Genomic DNA, 21,797 nt, shown 5'->3' with positions numbered 1-21,797 from the left:
TATTGCTCGCATGTCAGTGACTTGGATTTGTTTTAGGCGCAGAGGTGAACACGACCATGATCCGAGAGAACGACCCAGTGGACGAAGTGCAGGGATTCCTTTTTGGCCGACTCAAGTAAATTCAACACAATTTCCCTCCATGAAATAAGAACATTTTAATAAGAGACACATTTTATCTGTAGGACCCTCTACCCACAACTTAAGGAACAGCTAAAAGAGCTGAGGAAACATTTAGTGGAAAGCACCAATGAAATGGCGCCGCTTAAAGTCTGGGAGATGCAAGGTGGGGTTAGTCGCCACACCTGCTGCTGTTTTAGTTAGCAACAGACTGTAAATGAGCAACTTGTCTATTTCTAGACCTGAGCTTCCAGACAGCCGCTCGGATCCTGGCTGCACCAGCTGTGGATGCCCTGAATGTCATGAAAGACCTAAGCCAGAACTTTCCCACCAAGGCCAGGTAAAAAAAAAGTGCAGATAAAAATCTGATCTGTAAAGCCCCGGTGTGTTCTATATAGCGACTTCTAGTGGTGTAAAAATACATCAGTTATTTGAATAAAAACTTGGATTCAAGTAAGCATTTTAGGTTTAGAAAGGTCTAATGTTATGACACACATCGCCGAAACTGACATGTCTGGCTACCATCCAACTCCTACGGAAGCCCAAATGACCATTTTGCAAATCTAGCTTGTCCCATGGCTGCTTTTAGCACTAATCAGCCCCTCACTGCACATGGCTGAGCCCCCAATGTGGTCAGGCATCTTTTGCGTAGGTCTTTTTCTTTTCACTGTTTTCTTCTCTAGTCACTCATATTATCTACTGAGTGGCAGGCTATTGCAAGCCACTAGTTGCTATTGTTATTGTCAGCGGCTCCTGCTTCGTCCTACAATGTGACATGACTTAGCTGGTCATGCAAGCGAACATCGAGTACTGTAATTCAGGGATCTGGGGCTTGCCATCTTGGACTTTTTTCCACCGTTTCTTTCTCCAGCCGATCACATTTTTAAGTTCTGTGATCCCGTGTTCTGACGCTTGACAAATTATGTTTTGGTCTTGCTATCTTGTTGTTGGCTTTTTCTGTAGATTCTCCTGCTAGCATCTAATTTAGCCATTTCCACCAACTCTCACCATCTCCAGCTATTGGCTCTTTTCAGCTGCTCCAGGTCTATCCAGCTCGCTCGGGCTTTTGTTGTCGCTGGCACGGATTCACAGTGGCTTTCCTGCTCCATTGCTGGCTTCCTTAGTGTGTCTTCTTCCGATGCTCAGGCTTCAGCTCTATTCTAACCTACAACGACCTCTAGTGGTGAATCCTGACACACTTGTCAATTTAATGTGCTCCCGTTAGGTCCATCACCAAGACGGTGGTAAGCGCTGAGATACGGAAAGAAATTGCTGAAAACCAGCAGGTAAGACGCTAGCTTTCTCAAAGCAAGTTTTTGTGATCGTTTGAAGTTTTTATGGACACAGATACAATGAAATCTGGTCGGATTGATGGATTCCCTTTTTTTTTTTCAGTTCTTCAAAGGAACGCTTGGGCTGCATCCGGGCGACTCGGCCTTATTCATCAACGGGCTTCACATTGATCTGGAATCACAAGATATCTTCAGGTTTTTATATATTTTTATGATATATTAAGTAGGAATCGACCAATATGAGTAATTCAGGGGCGATTCAGATTATTCGGTTTAATGAAGCCGATAACAGATATTCGGAGTTTATATAGTCATTTGCTGTAAAAGCTTAGAAAAGTTATGAGCCCATCCCTTCCACTTTAGCTTTAGCGTGATTTTAATGCTCTCCCTCAATCACAAACAGATACGCTTGATTGATTAACTAATGTTATGATAAGAGCTAATTTATCAGTCTCCACCTGAACGTACCGCTCTTAAACAAGTTAACTACACTTCTCTCAATCACGCACTCACTTTTATATCACTTTTCTATCACTGCTTCAGTGGCTCTGAGAACGCGGGGAGGCAAGGGGAGGAATTTTTCAAGTTTATTCCATGAGAGCAATGAAACAATGGTGAACAATGAAACAAGCGAGAGAGACTTAATTAAAAAAATGCTGATACCGATATCCGTCAAATTCCCAAATATCGGCGCCGATAATCGTCTGGCCCGATTATCTGTCGACTTCTAATATTAGGATATTGTTATGATTACCCCTGACATATATAATAGATACGATTATGGGTGTGCTCACGCCGAGCTGTACCGTGTTCCGTAGTGTGTTCGAAGTTCTTCGCAGCGAGGCGCGAGTGATGGAAGGCCTGCGCTCGCTGCTAATCGACACGCCCTACATCCACGACATCCTCAAGCTCAACGTGCAGCCGGCCGACTCGGACTATGCTGTTGACATCCGCAACCCTGCCATTAGCGTAAGGAATTCCAACACAAAAGTTTAAACGACTTTACTGTATTTTCTGGGCGATGAGGCACTCAGGATTATATGGCACACCGCAGAATAATGGTCATCTGTGATTAATTTTTTACATAACACACGGCCACATGCGCCTTTTAATTTTTTTGAATTTTAGGATGACCAAATTACTTCCCACAATGTCTCCCTCTTTATTTAGTTCAGAACAACTAAATTACCTCCCACAATGCCTTTCCAGCCGGTCCGATGACTCTGCAAGACTTTGCAAGTCAGAGTTTGCGCACGCCAGCAAAAGTTCCCGGGTTGCTTGTTAAGCTAGGACTGGGTAAGAACCTTTTGGTTGCGTGCGGGCCAGCTTTTATGGTCCCGTGTCACTTGTCTGCTTGAAAGAACAGTACTTTCCAAAAGTTCAGTCCTCTACAATGAGATAAGACTTAATACCTTTTCATGTTGCGTCTGTATCCCTGGTGGTCTAGTGGATAAGTTCTGGTGCACTTTACGCCGCAATCAAGATTCAATTCACATATGCAATTGTTTACAGTTGTATGCAGTTGTGATCAGTGAATTATTCTGAGAAGATGGATGCGCTAATGCTGCACTTTTTAAAATTTTGTCCATCCCTAACAGTAGTTTTAAACTTACTTTCCTTATAAATGATAAAAAAAACACCATTCTAGACTATTTGTTGGTGGTCTGCTCATAATCCCTTGCGAATTTTACGAAGTCTGATCTCATTAAAAACAGAAAACAAAGATTAAAGTCATTCATAGACTATAAACCAGGGGTCGGCAACGAGCAGTGGCACGCGAAGGGTTAACCAGTGGCACACGAGCGCACGGCAAAATAATAATGATTGTTTTTTTAAAATGCGCATTTTTACCTGAAATTTAGACATTTTCAGTTGCGCACCGTGTTGTTTAGAGGCTTTACGGTAGCACCCCCCCTCTTCTGCTCCCTGTGCGCGTGTGTGTCTGCACAGTGACTCGCAGAAGAGGAGAAATCCGTGTTTTGACCGAGCCACAGAAACACCGGCGTGCTATAAATGAATGAATAATGACAGCTACTTCAGCAAAAAAATCTCGTTCTTTGACTGACTGGGGGCTTGTGCAAAAAATGACTCAGCTGTTTGTGCATTATGCCTCGAGAGCGTTGCACCACGCACATCAAGTGTTAAATGTTATTACGAGACGAAACATGAATTCAGGCGTAGACGTTAAAACACGCTGTGTGCAGGTACGGCCAACAAACACAGACCCTGAATACCTTTGTCAATGCTAAAAACACCACCACTGAAGCAAGTTATCACATTGCTCACTCCATAGCAAAGCACGGAAAACCATTTATGTCTGCGACCAAATCAGCTGTTATTTCTGTTGCAGTTATTTTCAAGTAGCCTTCTGTCTTGATGCTGTTATTTTCTACAATAAGATTTCATTATAATTGTACATGTACAGTACATGTGGTTATCTAAAGTTTTTGTTTTAGTGGATTAACAACTTGGAGACGGACCATCGCTACAGCTCGTGGCCGTCCAATGTTCAGGAGCTGCTCCGGCCCACCTTTCCAGGGGTTATCCGACAGATCCGCAAGAACTTTCACAATCTGGTAGGATGCGGACAACAAAGGAGTGAACCCAATTAGAAAATCTTAAGTCTTTATTCGTGTGGCGCAGGTGATTATTCTAGATCCGACCCAGGAGACTGCCGTGGATCTGTTAAGTGTTGCCGAGATGATCTATTCCAACAACATCCCACTCAGGTCATTTTTTTTCCAACATTATGGTTGTGAGCTTTTTCTTTTTTATTATTTTTCAGATTCTCTTCGATATGATATCAGGAAAGACTTTATAATGATTGTGATCTCAGTAAACGGCGAAAGCTTTAGATTGTCTTTTGAGGCCTATTCTGTTGCATTCTGGCTGTTGATTTAGCGCATCTTTTCGCTTACGTTGGCAATATGACTATTAGATCAGGAAGGCCTTAAACAAGATTGAGATTCTGAAAAAAATTAAATATAATTTTATCGTCGCCAGGGGCTGTAAGGTTTTAACATTTACTAAACTAAAATCTGACTCCGAAGACACTTCTCGTGTCTTGTCTAATTCCTTACAGTTGGAGCATGCCCAGAAGTCGGAGAAATTATTGAGCAGAGCGCCGCATATAGTCCACATATTAATTTTTTTAGTCGAATCAAGGAGTCAAATGGATCTTTCTTCCTTGCCAATTACAATTGTGTGGAGAAAGAGAGCGACTGGGGCTCCCGGGTTGCCCACTTTTATGACACATGGCGATGAATTGTTCACGCCCCATGACCAAGCCTCTGGCTGATTGGTCCGAGCCTTCGTCGATGCAAATTTCCCAATAATGATTGAAGAATGGGAGGAGGGGTGATGGGAAGTGCCAGGCTCATACTCCCCCACTTTAGGCGAGGTGATAAATCATTGTTATCTGCTTATATTGGTTATTTTGGTATTCTATATCTTTGTTTTATTTTCCAACACAAGGATACTGCTGAAAGTGTGAATTTCCCTACAGGGATGAACAAAGTATCAATCCATCTATCTAGAGCAATGAGGACAACCCTGCTGTGCCATTTTATTGACATTTAATTTCAATGAGATTAGACATGGCACTCACTCCAGGGTAAACAGGTAATAGACTTTTGAGACAAAAAAAATAAAAAACACTCTCGGGGCAAATGGGCAAAATTATATAAAACGTAGTGCTTAAAGACGGACCTAAGTTATAATAATATTGCCTTAAATAATTGTGCATCGTAACGATAGAGCAATGTAGAGTAGTGCAATAAAATTTAGCTGCAACATAAATTCCTAAAGACGTCCACATCCACAGTTATGCGCACTTGTTTAAGGTGGTTATGGCCCTGGGACGCAACTGTCTTTAAGCCTTTTGAGATTTTATTAGATAGATAGATAGATACTTTATTCATCCCCGTAGGGAGATTCACACTTCCAGCAGTATCCTTTTGTTGTTTATTAACAGGATGGCCTCAGGGTGCTGTGTTGTAGTTTAGCAACAGCGGAGTGGATGACGTCACACGCTAGGCGAAAATTATGACAGTTATCAAAATATTTTTATTTATCTAATTTGTTTGGTAGGATCGGGCTTGTGTTTGTGGTATCGGACGAAGAAAACATTGACGGGATGCAGGACGCAGGCGTGGCCCTGCTCCGGACTTACAACTACATCAGCGAGGAGGTGGACAGCCACACGGCTTTCGACGCCGTTGTTACCGTGAGTCTCCAACCGTCATATCGTGATCGTCGTGCTGTTTTCCGGGTTCCATCTCTTTCTTTTTTTCTTTTTTTTTTGAATAAAGATGTTTAACAACGTCCTCCCGGGTGGGCGACTGACCGTGGGCAATGTGATCAAAGTTCTGGAGAAAAGGTTCCCCTACGTGGAAGTCAGCAGCGTCCTAGGAGCCGACTCCACCTACGACAAAAACCGAAAAGTAAGACGGGATTGTTTTCTCCGGTTTGCCCCGACATAGAAGTTCACAATGTGTGTGTGCAGGAAGGTCGAGCATACTACGAGCAAACTGGGGTGGGCCCCTTGCCTGTGGTCCTGTACAACGGGATACCGTACCAGCGAGAGCACCTTGAGCCGGATGAGCTGGAGACTGTCACCATGCAGAAGATCTTGGAGACCACCTCCTTCTACCAGAGGGCCGTCTACCTGGTCAGTTGCTACACATAGAAACAAACATGGGATTGTTTGGGGTCTTTTGGGGTTTGGATCGTTTATTATTGGGAGATTTTCTATTATTTATTGCCTCCTAGTGATGAAAAAGCCTTCATATGAACAGAAACAATATTGATTTACCAAAGATACACAAACTATCATAAAAACTTGCATTTGAAATATTCGTAGGTTGAAAAATTTCCATTTATTTGACATTATACAAGGCTCACCTAAACTCATTAGCGGTAGGTCTGAGTTGTTCATGCGGTCTAAGGTCATTTTGTTGAATCTGAAAGTTGTCTATCTCTTTTCGGAGCAGACCGTATATGCGCCCTGCCCGAAAAATATACACAAAAGAGCAGAGAAGTTTGACAAAGAGGGAGACGTCGTTTATTAATTTTCGTCCGTGTTCAAACAGCGTTCTCATTCGTCTAAGAGACAATCAGCTTTCTTATACCCTACGGAGCAGAAACATCACGTCACACATAGCGTGTTGTTTTTCTCTTACCTAGCGCATGCTTCCTAGAATTGACCGTGTTTTTCCCAGAATTGACAGCCAATACCGTTTTGCAATCGTCCACATGTTTCTCATCAAACCACAGTGTTTTTCCCTCCTTCGATAAAACCACGCAATTTCCCCGAAGAAGTCGCCGTGACCCAGCCAACTCCCTGTCCGCTTTGCAAGCTGTTCCAAACCAAGCCGAGTGTTATTGCTTCGCTTTCTTTAAACTCAGGAGAAACGAGCCTGGAATTTCCTGTCTAAACAAGTGTGTCCTCATCCTGTCGATAAGCTCTGACTTCATTATTCCACGACACTCTTGTGTTCTAAAGTATAAAGCCCCAATATGTAATATTTGACCACTAAATGACTGCATACAATTGTACTCAATTGCATATGTGAATTGAAGGGCCAGTGGTACACCACAGAGCATGGCAGCAGGATGCCGGACAAACATGACGTTGACTTCAGTGGGGATTCCACGCTGTAAGAGAAATACAAATTTCTCCAGCTATGTGTTTTTAATGACAATTGATATTGTTATAATATATCATGTTTTGGGGTTTTATTTTTTAACCAGATGGAAGGCACAAAATATTACACACGGTCCCTTTAGGGGATTCTAAGAGTCTTTCAAAACACCACAAGAAAGTAAAAACACAGTTAAGACTTTTCTAAAGCTAAAAATTGATGATGCACCATAATTATCAGACTGACCGCTATCGATTGATAACAACCAAATATGACAACACAGTTATTGGCTCATTATTAAAATAAAAGACCCAATAATAAGTCATATACTTAACGCTACGTGATAATATTCAATCAGCCGACACTACTTGTCGGAAAAATTCTACTGGTAAATCCTAGAAGTCATACGGGTTGATCACAGGAAACTGTATTCAGTGCTATGTATTTGTTGGGACAGACTGCATTTTAGCCATCAAATGCAGTATATTAGCATGACACAGCGTTATTTCTTTGTAAACTCATTTGATAAAAAAAATGACTTGACAATTTTTACTAGTAGAGGTTTAATTTTTTATACATAGAATATTAGTCATTTTATTTTGAGTAAACACATTCGATTGATGTAGACTTGCTTTGAGAAATCGTGTCAGCGTTCAATGACACAAATTGGGAATTTATTTTAGAACGCAAACTGCCCCTGAATCTTCATTCGTTTTAGCTAGTTTATAGTTTCATCAAGGAATGTAAATAGATTCCTCGAAGTAATCCGAAACATTTGCAGTTGTCATGATGGGCAGATCATTTTGACTAGCTCATTTTTAAGTAGTGGTTTACAGCTATGATAATGCCACTTAATAAGAATGAGTATCATATTTTTTCGTGGCCAAGGCATGTGTGCTATTCAGTAATGAAACATTTGTATAATGTTTAAAGGTAACACATTTTTACAGAATAAACACGCATATAATCATGTAGAATTCCTGCAGTATCTTGTGCTTCTAAAAATGTATATTCATACTTATTACTGACACGCAATCGATTAATTCATAAAGTCAATCTACAACATTTTTTGGAAAAAATCTTTACCAAATCTGTATAAAGTTCAGGGTTGGGTAGGGTTACTTTAACTTCATTACTTTCAATTACTTTTGCATGACTCCAATACCAAATATGCTAATAAAAAACAAAATAAATGAATAAAGTATCTCTCTCTCTCTCTCTCTCTCTGTCTCTCTGTCTCTCTGTCTCTCTGTCTCTCTGTCTCTCTGTCTCTCTCTCTCTCTCTCTCTCTCTCTCTCTCTCTCTAAGAAACTACATATGAATTAAATAAAATGATGACTCACAACACGTGGTAAGCTTTCTCTCCTGGCTTTGATCTCCGGCAAAACGAACATAAAATGCGACAGAAACAAAATGAAAATAAATCCAAACAGCTTGCCAACATCATTTTTGCCGTTCCATGTATTCCGTTACTCCCCAAGCATGCACAAAATTTAGTCATTTGATTCATTTTTACTTTCTTTTAGCATATTTGGTATTGGAGTAATCCAAAAGTAATTGAAAGTAATCAAGTGAAAGTAACCGTACCCAACCCTGTTAATGTTACTATAAAAATACACACATACAAATAATACGATTGTGCATGTGTTTTAAATGTTTGTTTCAATATAGTTTGCAGTATAAAAAAGAAAAAGTTATTGGGGGTCGGTCATCAGAAACGGGGTTGCATTGGTCAGTCAGGGGACGGTGCCGGCTGCCGATTGGCTGGCAAGAAAGATGGGGAACAATTCGTTACGGAGTTGAATTGAATGCAGGCGCCGAGGGAACGGGATTTTTACGCTTCTTGTGACTTTGATTCATTCAAGGGCGAGCTGGCTAGCGATCATGACGTGGTGGACTTCATCATGAACCAGCCCAACGTGGTCCCTCGCATCAATTCCCGAGTTCTGGCCACCGCCAGGACCTACCTGGACCTTTCTGACACCAGTCAGTACATTTTGATCATCTGACCTTGCTTATGAAAGCCCAAAGGGGGGCAAAGAAATAACCTTTGGAGAGGGTTTCTATGGGTGTTTGAAACCCTTGAAAATACTTGAAAGAACTAAAAAGTGCTTGAATGTTGGGTAAAGTGCTTGCAAACATTTGAAATTTTTGCTTTGTTTCTCAACAAGTCTCCTTAAAATTGACGCTATCACTGCTCTCTTCTGGCTTTCCTTTGCCATTGCGTTACAGTTGGCATGAGTTTGTATAGCATTGTCCTATGAAGTTTCATCACCCCCTATGGGACGGGTATACTGAAAGTAATCAAATGTTTAAAAAAGAATGATAAGTAAGTTTATGAAAAATAAATTAAAAAAACATTACTTAAAAAAAAAATCTGAAAATAATGAAACATACTTTTTTTCAACTCCATAAACATAATTGCATGTTACAGTATTTTACAATTATTTGTTTGACTTCAAAAAGTAGTTTTTAAATGTACTGTATTTTGGCTCTCTTGACCGTCATATGCTGCAAAACTGTAACCTTTTCCATTTTTCACCCCCAGACAACCATTTTGTGGACGATTACGCCCGATTTTCCACGCTGGACACACGTGAGAAGAGCACCGCGGTGGCCAACAGCATCAATTACATGACCAAGAAAGGTCAGTACTTTTTTCCACAACTCAAGACAATTTTGTCCCCTTCAGGGTCCTGTATTCTTCTTTCTCTTTGTTCCTGCTGTCTTGCTGCTTCTTTGCATTTTGGGGCTGACCACCACCAATCGCCATGGTAATGGCTTGCTCAGTATCCCTTCGAGTGCCTCTTATTCATTCTTGTGTGATCCATTAACGCTTTCTGCTAAATTTTGACATGAATGCTTATGAAGGAATTGCATTCATTTCACATTTTGTGCTCTCAGTTTGGTGAATTGAAATTCAACACGTAGGCTATATTTTGAAAAAACGCAAAAAAAAAAAAACAGAAAATGTAATTTGACATCAGTTACAAATAAAAATGACTTGACTTGACTTTTGCTCTCAATGTGGTTCATTGAAATTAACATATTTCTTTTAAATATTTTGTAATTAATGCAAGCAAAGTTTGGACTCATAAACTGTCAGTAATTAAATTTTATCCACCTGGAGATCAATTTTTTGTCATGTACCGGAACAGGACCCAAATGCGTGATGTTTCTCACATAAGCCATTCATTTTACGGGAAATGGGGAGTTTTTTTTTTTCATTCGACGAGCCTCAATGCTTCTAATCCTGCCCTCCACTCCTCCTGCTACCTACACCGCGCCTTCTGATTGGATAAGCGACAGGGGGCGGAACCACTAAAGCAGGAGAGAGCTGCAGCTCCGCTAACTTGTCCCATTATGCCTCTGTCTGTAATAGAAACGAGGGTTTGTGATTGAGAGATAGCGTAAAAAGTGGATTTAACTTGTGTAAGGGAGGTGCACTCATGAGCTCTTAACATAACATCAGTTCGTTAATCAAGCGTGTGTGTGATTGAGAGCATAAAAAGAATGCTATAATGGAAGTGATCACCTCTTAACAAGTTTGTCAATCTGGCTCTAAAACAGGAGGGCGCACAATTTTCAATTTGCCAGCTCCGATTCAATTTCTATTGCTTAGAAATATGAAACTAGCTGGAGAATCATTAACCACTGCACCCGTGGCCGCCGCCACACTTTTATGATGTTTAGAAGTGACATATTTGCACGCGTGAGGAACCTACACATAATTATGTATTTCCTGCTATATATTTCTCATCAATATAGTTATTACTGACACACTGAGTTAGTAATTACCGTTTGAAGTCGAGCTTTAGTGTCTGCAACACTACTTTTGGACACGAAGCTGTAAACTCTTTTTGTATTGTAAACGAACACGCACAATTACATCAGTTTTTTTTTTTATTGCTGTCCAGACGATGGTTACATCCGACCCGTCACCTTCTGGGTAGTGGGAGACTTTGACGCCCCTTCAGGACGCCGTCTTCTCTACGATGCCATCAGACACATGGTGACTTTGGCAATTGAAATGGTTAAACAAAACAAGCATGGACATTTTTTAACTTTGCATTTATTCAGAAAACGAGCAACAACGTGCGACTGGGCATGATCGCCAACCCTTCGGGCGAGCTGTCGGGCGAGAGCAGCCGGGTGACCCGCGCCATATGGGCCGCTGTGCAGACGCAATCCGCCAACAACGCCAAAAACTTTATCACCAAAATGGCCAAAGAGGAGACTGCAACGGCGTTGCAGAAAGGAACTGACATTGCAGAGTTTGCTGTTGGGGTGAGTGTCTTAATTCACATTAAATTTATTGTTTATCATCATTAAGTTAAGACAAAGCATGCTTTTTGTATAGCCTTTAATCACAAAAAGTCTCAAAGTAATGCACAGACCCCTGATCTAAAACCTTCATGAGGCAAAAACTCAAAAACCTCATGAGAGAAATGAAAAAAAAAAGGCTCCCAGGATGACTGCTATAGATGTCGCAAAGGTATCACAGACAATACACTGACATCAACATGAACTATAGTTAATAACAGTTGATAGGTTCCTGCCCCAAAATCTTGACCGATACAGCAGGTTTTAGATGACGGCGTACATTAGGTCAAAGTGCCTTTATGATGGTGCAAAATGTATGCACCGTGCAACAAGGAGAAGAAGACATGAGTATGAGGGGAACATCACTCCTAAGCTATAAAATACAGGAGTGTATTTAAGCCTAGATTTAAACTCTTTCACCGAGGTTGCAGATTGTATCTCAGAGGAAAGGCTTTCCACAGCACCGGGGCTCAAATGGAGTACACTCTTGAACCTGTGCATTTCTTCTTGGCTCTTGGAATAATTATCAGACCAGCATATTCTAAACAAAGGCTCTGAACAGGAACAAAAGGGGAAATTAAAATATCATCTTAACCTAGCAGGGAGCTATTGGAGGTCAGTTAAAATTGGGATAATATGATCAAACCTTCTGGTCCTAGATAAAAGCCTTAAAAGCGAACCATATGTTCATGACCCCTGATTCATATAATCATTATATTTTCACCATATTCCTTTAGCGTGTCGTATAAGTAAGCCTGAAAGGGGGGTGTGGCCCGAGAATGACGTTTTTCTACAACTTGTGCATTCATTTTGTTTGTCAGGGAATGGACATATCTTTGTTCAAGAGCGCCTTTGAGAGCCACAAAATGGACTTCCTGCTTTCACACGCCGCCTACTGTCGAGACGTGCTGAAACTGAAGAAGGGCCAAAGAGCCGTCATCAGCAACGGACGAGTGAGTTTGTCAGCCGGAATAGGATTCTCCTTCTACACTAACTGGTTCCTTCGACTGTTTTTGGACCGTTTGCATGTTCCCATCGCAGATCATCGGGCCCCTGAAGGACGAGGAGGTGTTTAACCAGGATGACTTCCTGCTGCTGGAGAGCATCATCCTCAAGACTTCGGGCGAGCGCATCAAAACCAAAGTGCAGCAATTTGGCATTGAGGAGGACAGGTTGGTCATGTCTTTTGGGGTTTAAATACAGTAGAATCCTATGATGATACGTTCCAAAGCCCCGTACCACATGTAGAACATTAAAATGGAATGTATAGTAAGTCGTACTACTACTACTTATGCTGACATATCCATCCATCCATTATCTGCACCGCTTATCCTCAGTAGGGCCGCGGGGGTGCTGGAGCCTATCCCAGCCATCTCCGGTTAGTGGGAAGGGGATACCCTTAACTGGTTGCCAGTCGCAGGGCTCACAGACAACTCACTCGCTCATTCACACCTAGGGACAATTTGGACCGTCCAATTACCCAAATGTACTCATGAAAAGAGCCAAAGATTCCCGACCCCTGTCCTAAGGGTTTATCCTCACAAAATCCTGAATGTCATTCATTTGTACTGTATAATAAAAATGAATGTTCAAGAGAGTAGTGCTAGTAACTTTCCGCAAACTATCAGTCAATTCCACTTAATTTTGTTCTCAGGGCCAGCGACCTGGTGATGAAGGTGGACGCCTTGCTCTCGTCCCAGCCCAAAGGAGAAGCCCGCATCGAGTACGGCTTTGCAGACGACCGCCACAGGTAAGATCGCAGACTAAACAAACCAGTTTTGCCGGAGCTCATTTTGCTCTTTTGTCCAGCGCGGTGAAGATCCGCCCCAAGGAGGGAGACGTGTACTTCGACGTGGTGGCGGTGGTGGATCCTGTGACCAGGGATGCTCAGAAACTGGCTCCTTTTCTGATGGCGAGTCCTTCCACGCTCTGTTTTTGACGTCATTCTGACACGGCGTGTTTTTGTTTTTTTTCAGGTTCTGAAGCAACTTGTCAACGTCAATCTGCGCATCTTCATGAATTGCCAGTCTAAACTCTCTGACATGCCGCTCAAGAGGTACCTCACTCAGTTTCACATTTATGAATGAGACAGTAAAATTTATTGATGCTAGTAGTAGCTATGTGCTTTTAAAAATATATTTTTTATTGTCAAAGTACCTAAACATAACCACATTTTCTTTCTACCGCGCACATTCTTTCACTTTCCTTTTGAAAAGATTAAGGCAGTTTTTGTACGTGTCCCTTTTTTAGTTTTTACCGCTACGTCCTGGAGGCGGAGCCGACGTTCCAGCCAGATGGCAGCTTCTCTCCAGGCCCGATGGCGCAGTTCCTGGACATGCCTCAGACGCCGCTTTTCACGCTCAACCTCAACACTCCAGAAAGCTGGATGGTGGAGTCGGTTCGCACGCGGTATGACCTGGACAACATCTACCTGGAGGAGGTGAGGTCAACAGTTGATTGATTTGAAACAATACTTTCCATATGGTTCACCAAACTCATCCCACATTTCGGAGCACCACAATAGTTTTTAAACGGTTTTATCGGGTGAATAGATAAAAAACCTTCCATTGATGGTGAATTTCTCCCTTGGCAGGTGGAAAACGTGGTGGCCGCGCAGTACGAGCTGGAGCACCTTCTCCTCGAGGGTCACTGTTTTGATGTCAGCTCGGGTCAGCCGCCGAGGGGACTTCAGTTCACGCTAGGCACTGCCACAGAGCCTGTCATCGTGGACACAATCGTCATGGCTAACCTTGTACGTTGTATGATTCAAGCATCCTGAACTTGTCAGCAGAACTGTGTTCATGTTCCAATGTTTTGTGCAGGGTTATTTCCAGCTCAAGGCCAATCCTGGAGCTTGGAACCTGAAACTGAGGAAAGGAAGATCTGATGAAATCTACAAAATATACAGGTGATGACCGGGAGAACTTGAACACATCTCTTTAAGTCTTACTGGTTTCTGACGTAGTACAATAGAGGCCATGACACGGCAACCCTCCACTTATGAGATTTCACTATTGGTTGACGTCATATAAAATGCTAGTTTACTATTTGTGGGCTGATCTCCCTCATACAATGCCTTCTCAACATTCAGATCTGATTCTTGTGTGCTTCGTCAAAACTATGCGAGTGAACGATAGAATAATGTAATTTTTGTGCTGTATTTATTTGCTATTGGTCCAAAGGAGAAGCAAAAACACGATAATCAAAGCTTGCCATTATCAAGAATTACAAAGATGGCACATGAATTGCGGCCATTTTCGGAGCAGACCGTGTATCCGCCTCGCCTTCCAGAAACATGCACAAAGAGAGAGAAGTTGTTTATTGATATTTGTTAGCGTTCAAACGGCGGTCTCATTCGTCTAAGAGACAATCAGCTTTCTTATACCCTCAGGAGCAGACACATCCCGTCAGCCATATCACGTGTTTTTTTTCCCCTAAGTGCACACTTCCAGGAATTTACAGTGTTTTTGCAATGATTCTCATCAAAAGTCGCCGTGACCCAGCCAAGTTCCTGACAGCTTGTTCCAAACCAAAGCCAAATGTTATTACTTCACTGAGATTTAAACTCGGGAGAAACAAGCCTGGAATTTCCTGTCTAAACAAATGCGTCCTCATTATGTCGATAAGCTCCGACTTCATTATTCTACAACACCATCTCTAAGTTGCATGGCCGTAACCAATCTACGATCGTGACCAGTATAAATGAGCTTAGTTTTCTATCCCCTGCCTTAAGGGAATTTCACTTTGCGATCCACACCGCAGAACAGATTCATTTCATACCCGAGGGTTCTACTGTACAAGGTTATTAATTCAATTAAGTCCCATACCGAAACGCTAATGTTTGCAGTCACGACGGAACTGATTCACCGGCAGACTCGGATGACATCATCGTGGTCCTGAACAACTTCAAGAGCCGAATCATAAAGGTCAAGGTGAGTCAGTTTGCTGTTGGCATTTTCGGTTTAATGGCGTCAGCCCACAGACATCTTGGCGTCCATCAGGTTCAGAAGAAAGCCGACAAATTTAATGAAGAGCTTCTGAGTGACAGCAGTGCCGAGGAAAATGACGCCGGTTTCTGGAAGTCCTTGACCAGGTTAGATTGTTACATGCTTCCAGTAAATATGTGACTTGAAAACCTGCTGGATCGCTCCTCAGTAGCTTCACGGGTGGCGGGAAGAAAGAAGAGGCCAAGCAAGAAAAAGATGACGTCATCAATATCTTCTCGGTAGCTTCGGGTCACCTGTACGAGCGCTTCCTCCGGATTATGATGCTGTCGGTCCTCAAGCATACTCGGACCCCCGTCAAGTTCTGGTTCCTCAAGAACTACCTGTCGCCGACATTCAAGGTGGGTGCAGATTTGCCCAGCGTCCACGTCGGGGTTTCAAAGTCGCCTGCCGATCCCGTAGGAGTTCATCCCCCGCATGGCCGAGAAGTACGGCTTCCAATACGAGTTGGTGCAGTACAAGTGGCCCCGCTGGCTCCACCAGCAGACAGAAAAGCAGAGGATCATCTGGGGCTACAAGATCCTCTTCCTGGACGTTCTTTTCCCCCTGGCCGTCGACAAGATCCTCTTTGTGGACGCCGACCAGGTCCGCACCGCCGAAACCATTCGAATGAAATCCTCCAAAGTTGACGTATGTTGTCCACCTTGCAGATCGTGCGAACCGACCTGAAAGAACTTCGAGATTTTGACCTCGAGGGGGCGCCGTACGGCTACACGCCTTTCTGCGAAAGCAGGCGGGAGATGGACGGCTATCGCTTCTGGAAGTCCGGATACTGGGCCAGTCACCTGGCAGGACGCAGGTACCACATCAGGTACGCTAACACACAAAAAGGTAACACATTAAACACTTTTCTGTTAAAGGGTTTTTGAAGCTGTAACTTTTTAGTTCAGTGTTGTTTGAAGCTTTTCCGTTTGAGTTAAAGGGTTGTTTAAAGCTAACTATTGACTTAAAGGTGGGGTAAAGCTTTTACTTTTGAGCTAAGTAGTTGAAAACTTTAACTCGAGAGTTAAGGGTTGTTTAAAGCTTTAACTATTGACTTAATGGTTGTTTAAAGCTCAGGCCTTAAAGTTTGAACTTTTGAGCTCAGGGTTGTTCAGAGCTTTAGGTTTTCAGTTAATAGTTTTAGACTGAGGAGATCATTTCTTCCTCATGCCATGAGGCTCTTTAACTCCACGCGGGGGAGTAAAAGCCCACATTAAACCCCACTCCCACATTTGCATATTACCCTATTTTTATTATAGTGTGTATTTTACGCACTATTTAAATACTCTATATCAACACGTTATGTTGGGTATTTTTGTATTCTGTTTCTTTTATTTTATTATTTTATTTTTCAACACAAGGATACTGCTGGAAGTGTGAATTTCCCTACGGGGATGATAAAGTATCTCTATCTATCTCTATCTATCTAGACATCTATTTATCTATCTATCTAGACATCTATCTATCCATCTCTATATCTATCTATCTAGACATCTATCTCTCTAGACATCTAGATATCTATATCTAGACATCTGTCCATCTATCTATCTAGATATCTATCTATCCATCTATAACGCGAGTGTTAATTTTGTCAAATGCTTTACTTTTATTATTTCCTTCAAGCTTTGGGTTCAAGGTTGATCTATAACCGAGTAATAAAGCAGTTTTAGCGTATTACCTCATGTAGAGGAAATTGCTTTATGTTATATTTATTTGGGTTTAGAATTTAATTTGGTTGTTACCAAGTTAACCAGCAGGTGATGCTCAAGATCTCCCACAGAATTAGTCTAAAATACCGTCTCATTTATGTTTAACATTATCCCGAAGGAGCAATTCCTCAAAACATTTTGTATTTTAGCTTTTAGGTTATCCATTTTTCAGTTTGTTAATATTGATAGTTATCGATCAATCGGAAGGAAAAATAAATAGACACAACAGAATACAACTTTGTTTCATTCAAAAAAAAACAACTAAGATTCATTTACATGGAAAGAAAATCAAGACAACAAAGAACACATTTTATCAAGTCAAGATCGCGTGCTTCAAACTAACAAAAGGTACTGTGCAGCGTTTCGAAGGTCTCATCGATAAGCCCAATTTTCATTTCATTGTTAAGGAATGATTTCATTGCGTGTGAGAATAAAATATATGCCCACAAGCATCCAAACTGACGGTCCACTGTTAAATTCAATTCTTGTATTAAATCTAAGCTTAAAACACACTTCTATTCTATAGCATATGAATGACCTATATTTTATGTTGACAATATCTGTGTATTATTTGCCCTCATGTAAGTTTTAGATCAGGGGATGGTGTCATAATAGTCTGTGGTTTGCAACAATCTGTGGTCTGTGCAGCCCTTTGAGACTTTTTGTGATAAAGGCCCAAACAAATAAACATGACTTGACTTGACTACCTTCAGAAGTCAGAAGAAACATTATGTGAGCAGAGGGGGGACACAGCCTGGTCCCACCCCCCGCCACCGCCCTTTGTAGACTCCATCGTGCTTCTTTCAGCAGATGAAAGAAATGAAAATTAAATGATCTGCATTTATATAGCGCTTTTCAAGTCAATGACTTCCCAAAGCGCTTTACAATGTGCTTCACATTTCCCAATAGCGGCCGTGCTGCCATGTAAGGCGCAAACCTGCTTTTTGGGGGCATTTGGGGTTCAGTGTCTTACCCAAGGACACTTCGACATTTAACACGTAGGAGCCGGGATTCGAACTGCGATTTCTTGATCCCAAGACGAGCGCTCTACCTCCTGAGCCAGATCCGTCCATCCAGAGGGAGAGAGAAAACCATGGCAGAAACGAGTAGGCAGACGTTCGTGCCTGCATTTTAAATATAGGGATGTCTTCGGTCACCAAAGGCATGTCCTGTGACCTGCTTTTCAAAATAAATCTCTTCAATTGGTTGATTGATTAATAGGTGAATTTCATTCGGACACGCAGCGAAATAAATCTCACTGGCAAAACATGAATCTGTTGATTACACTTTGGGTGGTAAAATCTTTATTATACAACTGGAAAGTCTGGTCACTTCCTGAAAATGAAGAAAGTTTCTTTGTCTGTGAGCACTGGTGCAGCATGCCCTTGTGTGCACTTACGAAAAAAGGGAAACGGAAAGGTCTTGTGGAACAAATTGTGAGTCTTTCAAAAGTCCCCTTTTTTGGCAGATGTTGTGGCTGGAAAAGGTTTGTGGAAATGTATTTGTAGTAATGGATTTCCTCTACACTCGAGTCAAACCCGCTTTAACTCGAATTAACGGAGTTGTTCTCTGCTCTCCAGCGCTCTCTACGTGGTGGACCTGAAGAAGTTCAGGAAGATAGCAGCAGGGGATAGACTACGAGGGCAGTACCAGGGTCTCAGTCAGGACCCTAACAGTCTGTCTAACCTGGACCAGGTACACAACTGAAGCACATTTTTTAACTTTTTAATGTAAATCAAAAGCTTAGGAAGGAATATAAACAATAAACTTCATGTGGTTTGTGCCAGGACCTCCCCAATAACATGATTCACCAAGTGCCCATCAAGTCACTGCCCCAGGAGTGGTTGTGGTGCGAGACGTGGTGCGACGAAGCCTCCAAGAAAAACGCCAAAACCATCGACTTGGTAGACGGCTCACAATTGTTTTTTTCAAATTTCCAACGTCCTTCATCAAATTCCTTTGTAGTGTAACAATCCGATGACCAAAGAGCCCAAACTCGAGGCGGCCGTGCGCATCGTGTCAGAGTGGAGCGACTACGACCGGGAAGTCAAACGGCTGCAGACGCTCGTGCAACGGGAATCCACGCATAAGAAACCTACGGTGGAGACACCCCACACAGGTAGGACTTTTGGAGCTAGCTGCAAATTTCATTTTCTGGTCGACTTCCTAAACAGGGGGGAGTTGAGAATCTTAAGAAAATGGACATGAATGATTTTTAAATGTTAATTACCGTAAAATTCAGACTATAAAATGCACGTGATTAGAAGCCATTTCGGCTTTCCTGACTTGAAGGCCGCCCCCCAAAAAAGCCGGACCAAGTCCATTTATAAAGGAAAAACATTTTTTACATAATCTGACTCCAAAGACACTTCACGTGTCCTGTCTAATCCTTTGCAGTCCAGAAGTCAAAGAAATTATTGAGCCGAGCGCCGAATATAGTCCACATATTAATTTATTTAGCCGGATCAAAGAGTTGAACAAATCAGGTCTCTGCCTGTGCCAATTTTACAATTGTGTGCAGAAGACGACAAGGTTCTGGGGTCACCCCATCTTATCATCCATGCCGATGAAATGTTCTTGCCCCATGACCAAGCCTCTGACTGATTGGTCCACGATCTTTGATGCAAATTTTCCAACCATGATATGAAGAATGGGAGGAGGGTTTATCACCCTCCAGACAGGATGGGGCCAGGCACATACTCTCGAGGTTATAAGTCATTGTTATCTGCACGGACTGAAACCAAAACACATTCCAAAGCAAAGGCGGTTTACGACACCCTTCTCTCAGAGTTTGCACTCAAACACTGAAGTCAGATTTTAGAACAAGTATATTTGACTTTATGTAAGATAAAACAGTGTATGAAATAGTATATAACTTCAATACATATGCCACACCTGACTATAAGCCACATTTGCCCACATTGAAACACGAGACATTTACAGGTACACATTTTACGGTAACTTAATGATTAAGATTTATAAAAGTAAAGACTTTGCGCTACTCCACTACTTTTGTCAAAACAAATGTCAATCTTGTCAATGTGCAAAAATCATAGTTTTGGCACATGAAACAGAACATCCATTATCTGCAGCGCTTATCTTCACTAGGGTCGCGGGGGTGCTGGAGCCCATCTCGGTTATCTTCGAACCGGTTGCAGGGCACACAGGGACAGACAATTCACTCGCTCATTCACAACTTGGGACAATTTTGGACAGGCCAATTCACTTGAAATGCATGTTTCGGAACACAAAACATTCCATTCGTAGTCTGGGGTTATTTAAGAAGAAAGGACATTATTTTTTTTAATTGTTTTTTGGAGTCAGCTTTGGTAACTCCCTTGCTGCGAGTGTTTTCTAGAATTTCTGAATTTGAGTAGGATTGCAGCCTGGTATGCCCTCAACTGAGAAAACTTTTGACCTAAAATTAAAACATAAAAAAACATCAAAGCTTAAAACGTGCTCAAATCATTATCTAAAACTTAATAAAATCTTAGGCTCAAAAGTTTAAGCTTTAAAACCCCTCAACTCTTAAGGGTTGCCTGATGCTTTAACCTAACTCATGAGTTATAGCTTTACACTTACATCTTCAATTCAAAACGTATACTTTGAAACAATCTTTAAGTTTAATGTTTAAACAACCTTTAACTCGAAAGTTAAAGCTTCTTAAAAAGTGTAAAATATTTTCACACAAGTAAAATATTTTCACAATTAAGCATGTCTTGATGCCCTACTAAGTTCAAAGAGCCTTTACATCCCTTTTTTCAACCGCACCCATCTGCTTTTATCTTACTCTTCTCATCGGTGTTCCGGCCACTGAGCGTTCTTATTAGGTGGGTGGGGGTGGCCGGTGTAAAGTGTAGGATGAAAATGGTGAAAATAAGAAAAGGACCGTTTCAAATACATTCCAAACTCCAACCCAAACCCTCCAAAAGATAAAAAAGAGAAGAGTTCATCCGAGTGCGTCTAAGAGAGACACATTCAACAGAACCTGCAATGATGATTTCAGCCAGGAGATGGCGTCAGCAAGTAGAATATTTTGAGTTGACTTAACCTACCTTTAAAAAGCCATTTGAAAGTCAACCGAAGTTGACCGGTGTTTGTTCCCCAATGGTAAAACTGTCCCACTGTCCAACCGGCATCCACTCAAGCGTTTTGTCTCTTTCAGACGCCCACATCGAGCTGTGAGGACGCCGTCTCATCTCCGGGCAGCTCTGTTTCAAGAGTCCGCTTCCCACGCTCGTCGTTTCGCCCACAAAATCGGTGTTGGGTTTCTCAACACGTCTCGGCTCTCCTCACACGAAGGCCGCCCCAAAAAATCGTAACCTGCAGCCAGTCCGAGGCGCACCCTGCCTCTCACTCAAATGAGAAGGACTTTACGTTGTTGTGTGTGTGTGTGTGAGGGAAATTGCCACTTGCGATGTGAATTTGTTCAATTTCATTTTTGCTGTCAGTATGATTTTTTTTTTGTTTGTTTGTGATAAAACCAATGTGTACCGTGATATTTGTTTAATTTTGTTGTTTATATTTTAGCATTTTGGTCATTGGCTGTGTAAATTACGTTTTTTTTCATAGGTAAATATTTTTTGGGAGATAACGGTCATGTTTTTTTAATTAAAAAAAACAACCTAACGTTTTTAGTTTGTACAGTATCATATGATTTTGTTTAGAATTAGAATGGACTTCATTATCCTTGATTACAATATATGGTACATTGTTTGGCATTCCAGG

At 41.8% G+C, this 21,797-nt stretch overlaps 1 protein-coding gene across 1 annotated transcript in view; it reads left to right on the top strand.

Moving 5' to 3' along the window:
- uggt1 (UDP-glucose glycoprotein glucosyltransferase 1) overlaps positions 1–21,568 on the top strand; it is a 29,488-nt gene extending 7,920 nt beyond the window's left edge. Inside the window, exons 8-39 of the mRNA XM_088354689.1 lie at positions 37–115; positions 183–283; positions 358–457; positions 1,343–1,403; positions 1,513–1,604; positions 2,228–2,378; positions 3,866–3,985; positions 4,053–4,138; positions 5,499–5,634; positions 5,720–5,851; positions 5,914–6,078; positions 8,917–9,037; positions 9,600–9,698; positions 10,969–11,063; positions 11,132–11,338; positions 12,196–12,327; positions 12,416–12,546; positions 13,029–13,124; positions 13,184–13,286; positions 13,351–13,430; positions 13,625–13,814; positions 13,968–14,126; positions 14,197–14,282; positions 15,222–15,306; positions 15,376–15,467; positions 15,530–15,719; positions 15,781–15,963; positions 16,029–16,189; positions 18,650–18,764; positions 18,857–18,973; positions 19,035–19,188; positions 21,235–21,568. Of these exons, the coding sequence (XP_088210815.1) occupies positions 37–115; positions 183–283; positions 358–457; positions 1,343–1,403; positions 1,513–1,604; positions 2,228–2,378; positions 3,866–3,985; positions 4,053–4,138; positions 5,499–5,634; positions 5,720–5,851; positions 5,914–6,078; positions 8,917–9,037; positions 9,600–9,698; positions 10,969–11,063; positions 11,132–11,338; positions 12,196–12,327; positions 12,416–12,546; positions 13,029–13,124; positions 13,184–13,286; positions 13,351–13,430; positions 13,625–13,814; positions 13,968–14,126; positions 14,197–14,282; positions 15,222–15,306; positions 15,376–15,467; positions 15,530–15,719; positions 15,781–15,963; positions 16,029–16,189; positions 18,650–18,764; positions 18,857–18,973; positions 19,035–19,188; positions 21,235–21,254 (3,839 nt within the window). The 3' untranslated portion in view covers positions 21,255–21,568. The remainder of the gene's footprint in view (positions 1–36; positions 116–182; positions 284–357; positions 458–1,342; positions 1,404–1,512; positions 1,605–2,227; positions 2,379–3,865; positions 3,986–4,052; positions 4,139–5,498; positions 5,635–5,719; positions 5,852–5,913; positions 6,079–8,916; positions 9,038–9,599; positions 9,699–10,968; positions 11,064–11,131; positions 11,339–12,195; positions 12,328–12,415; positions 12,547–13,028; positions 13,125–13,183; positions 13,287–13,350; positions 13,431–13,624; positions 13,815–13,967; positions 14,127–14,196; positions 14,283–15,221; positions 15,307–15,375; positions 15,468–15,529; positions 15,720–15,780; positions 15,964–16,028; positions 16,190–18,649; positions 18,765–18,856; positions 18,974–19,034; positions 19,189–21,234) is intronic.
- The last annotated feature ends 229 nt before the right edge of the window (positions 21,569–21,797 follow it).

Source organism: Urocampus carinirostris, chromosome 15 (assembly GCF_059441175.1).
Source record: "Urocampus carinirostris isolate Australia breed hairy pipefish chromosome 15, RoL_Ucar_1.0, whole genome shotgun sequence".
Classification (NCBI taxonomy): domain Eukaryota; kingdom Metazoa; phylum Chordata; class Actinopteri; order Syngnathiformes; family Syngnathidae; genus Urocampus; species Urocampus carinirostris.
Note: the sequence above shows the minus strand (reverse complement) of the source record. Positions and strands in the feature narration are given on the sequence as shown.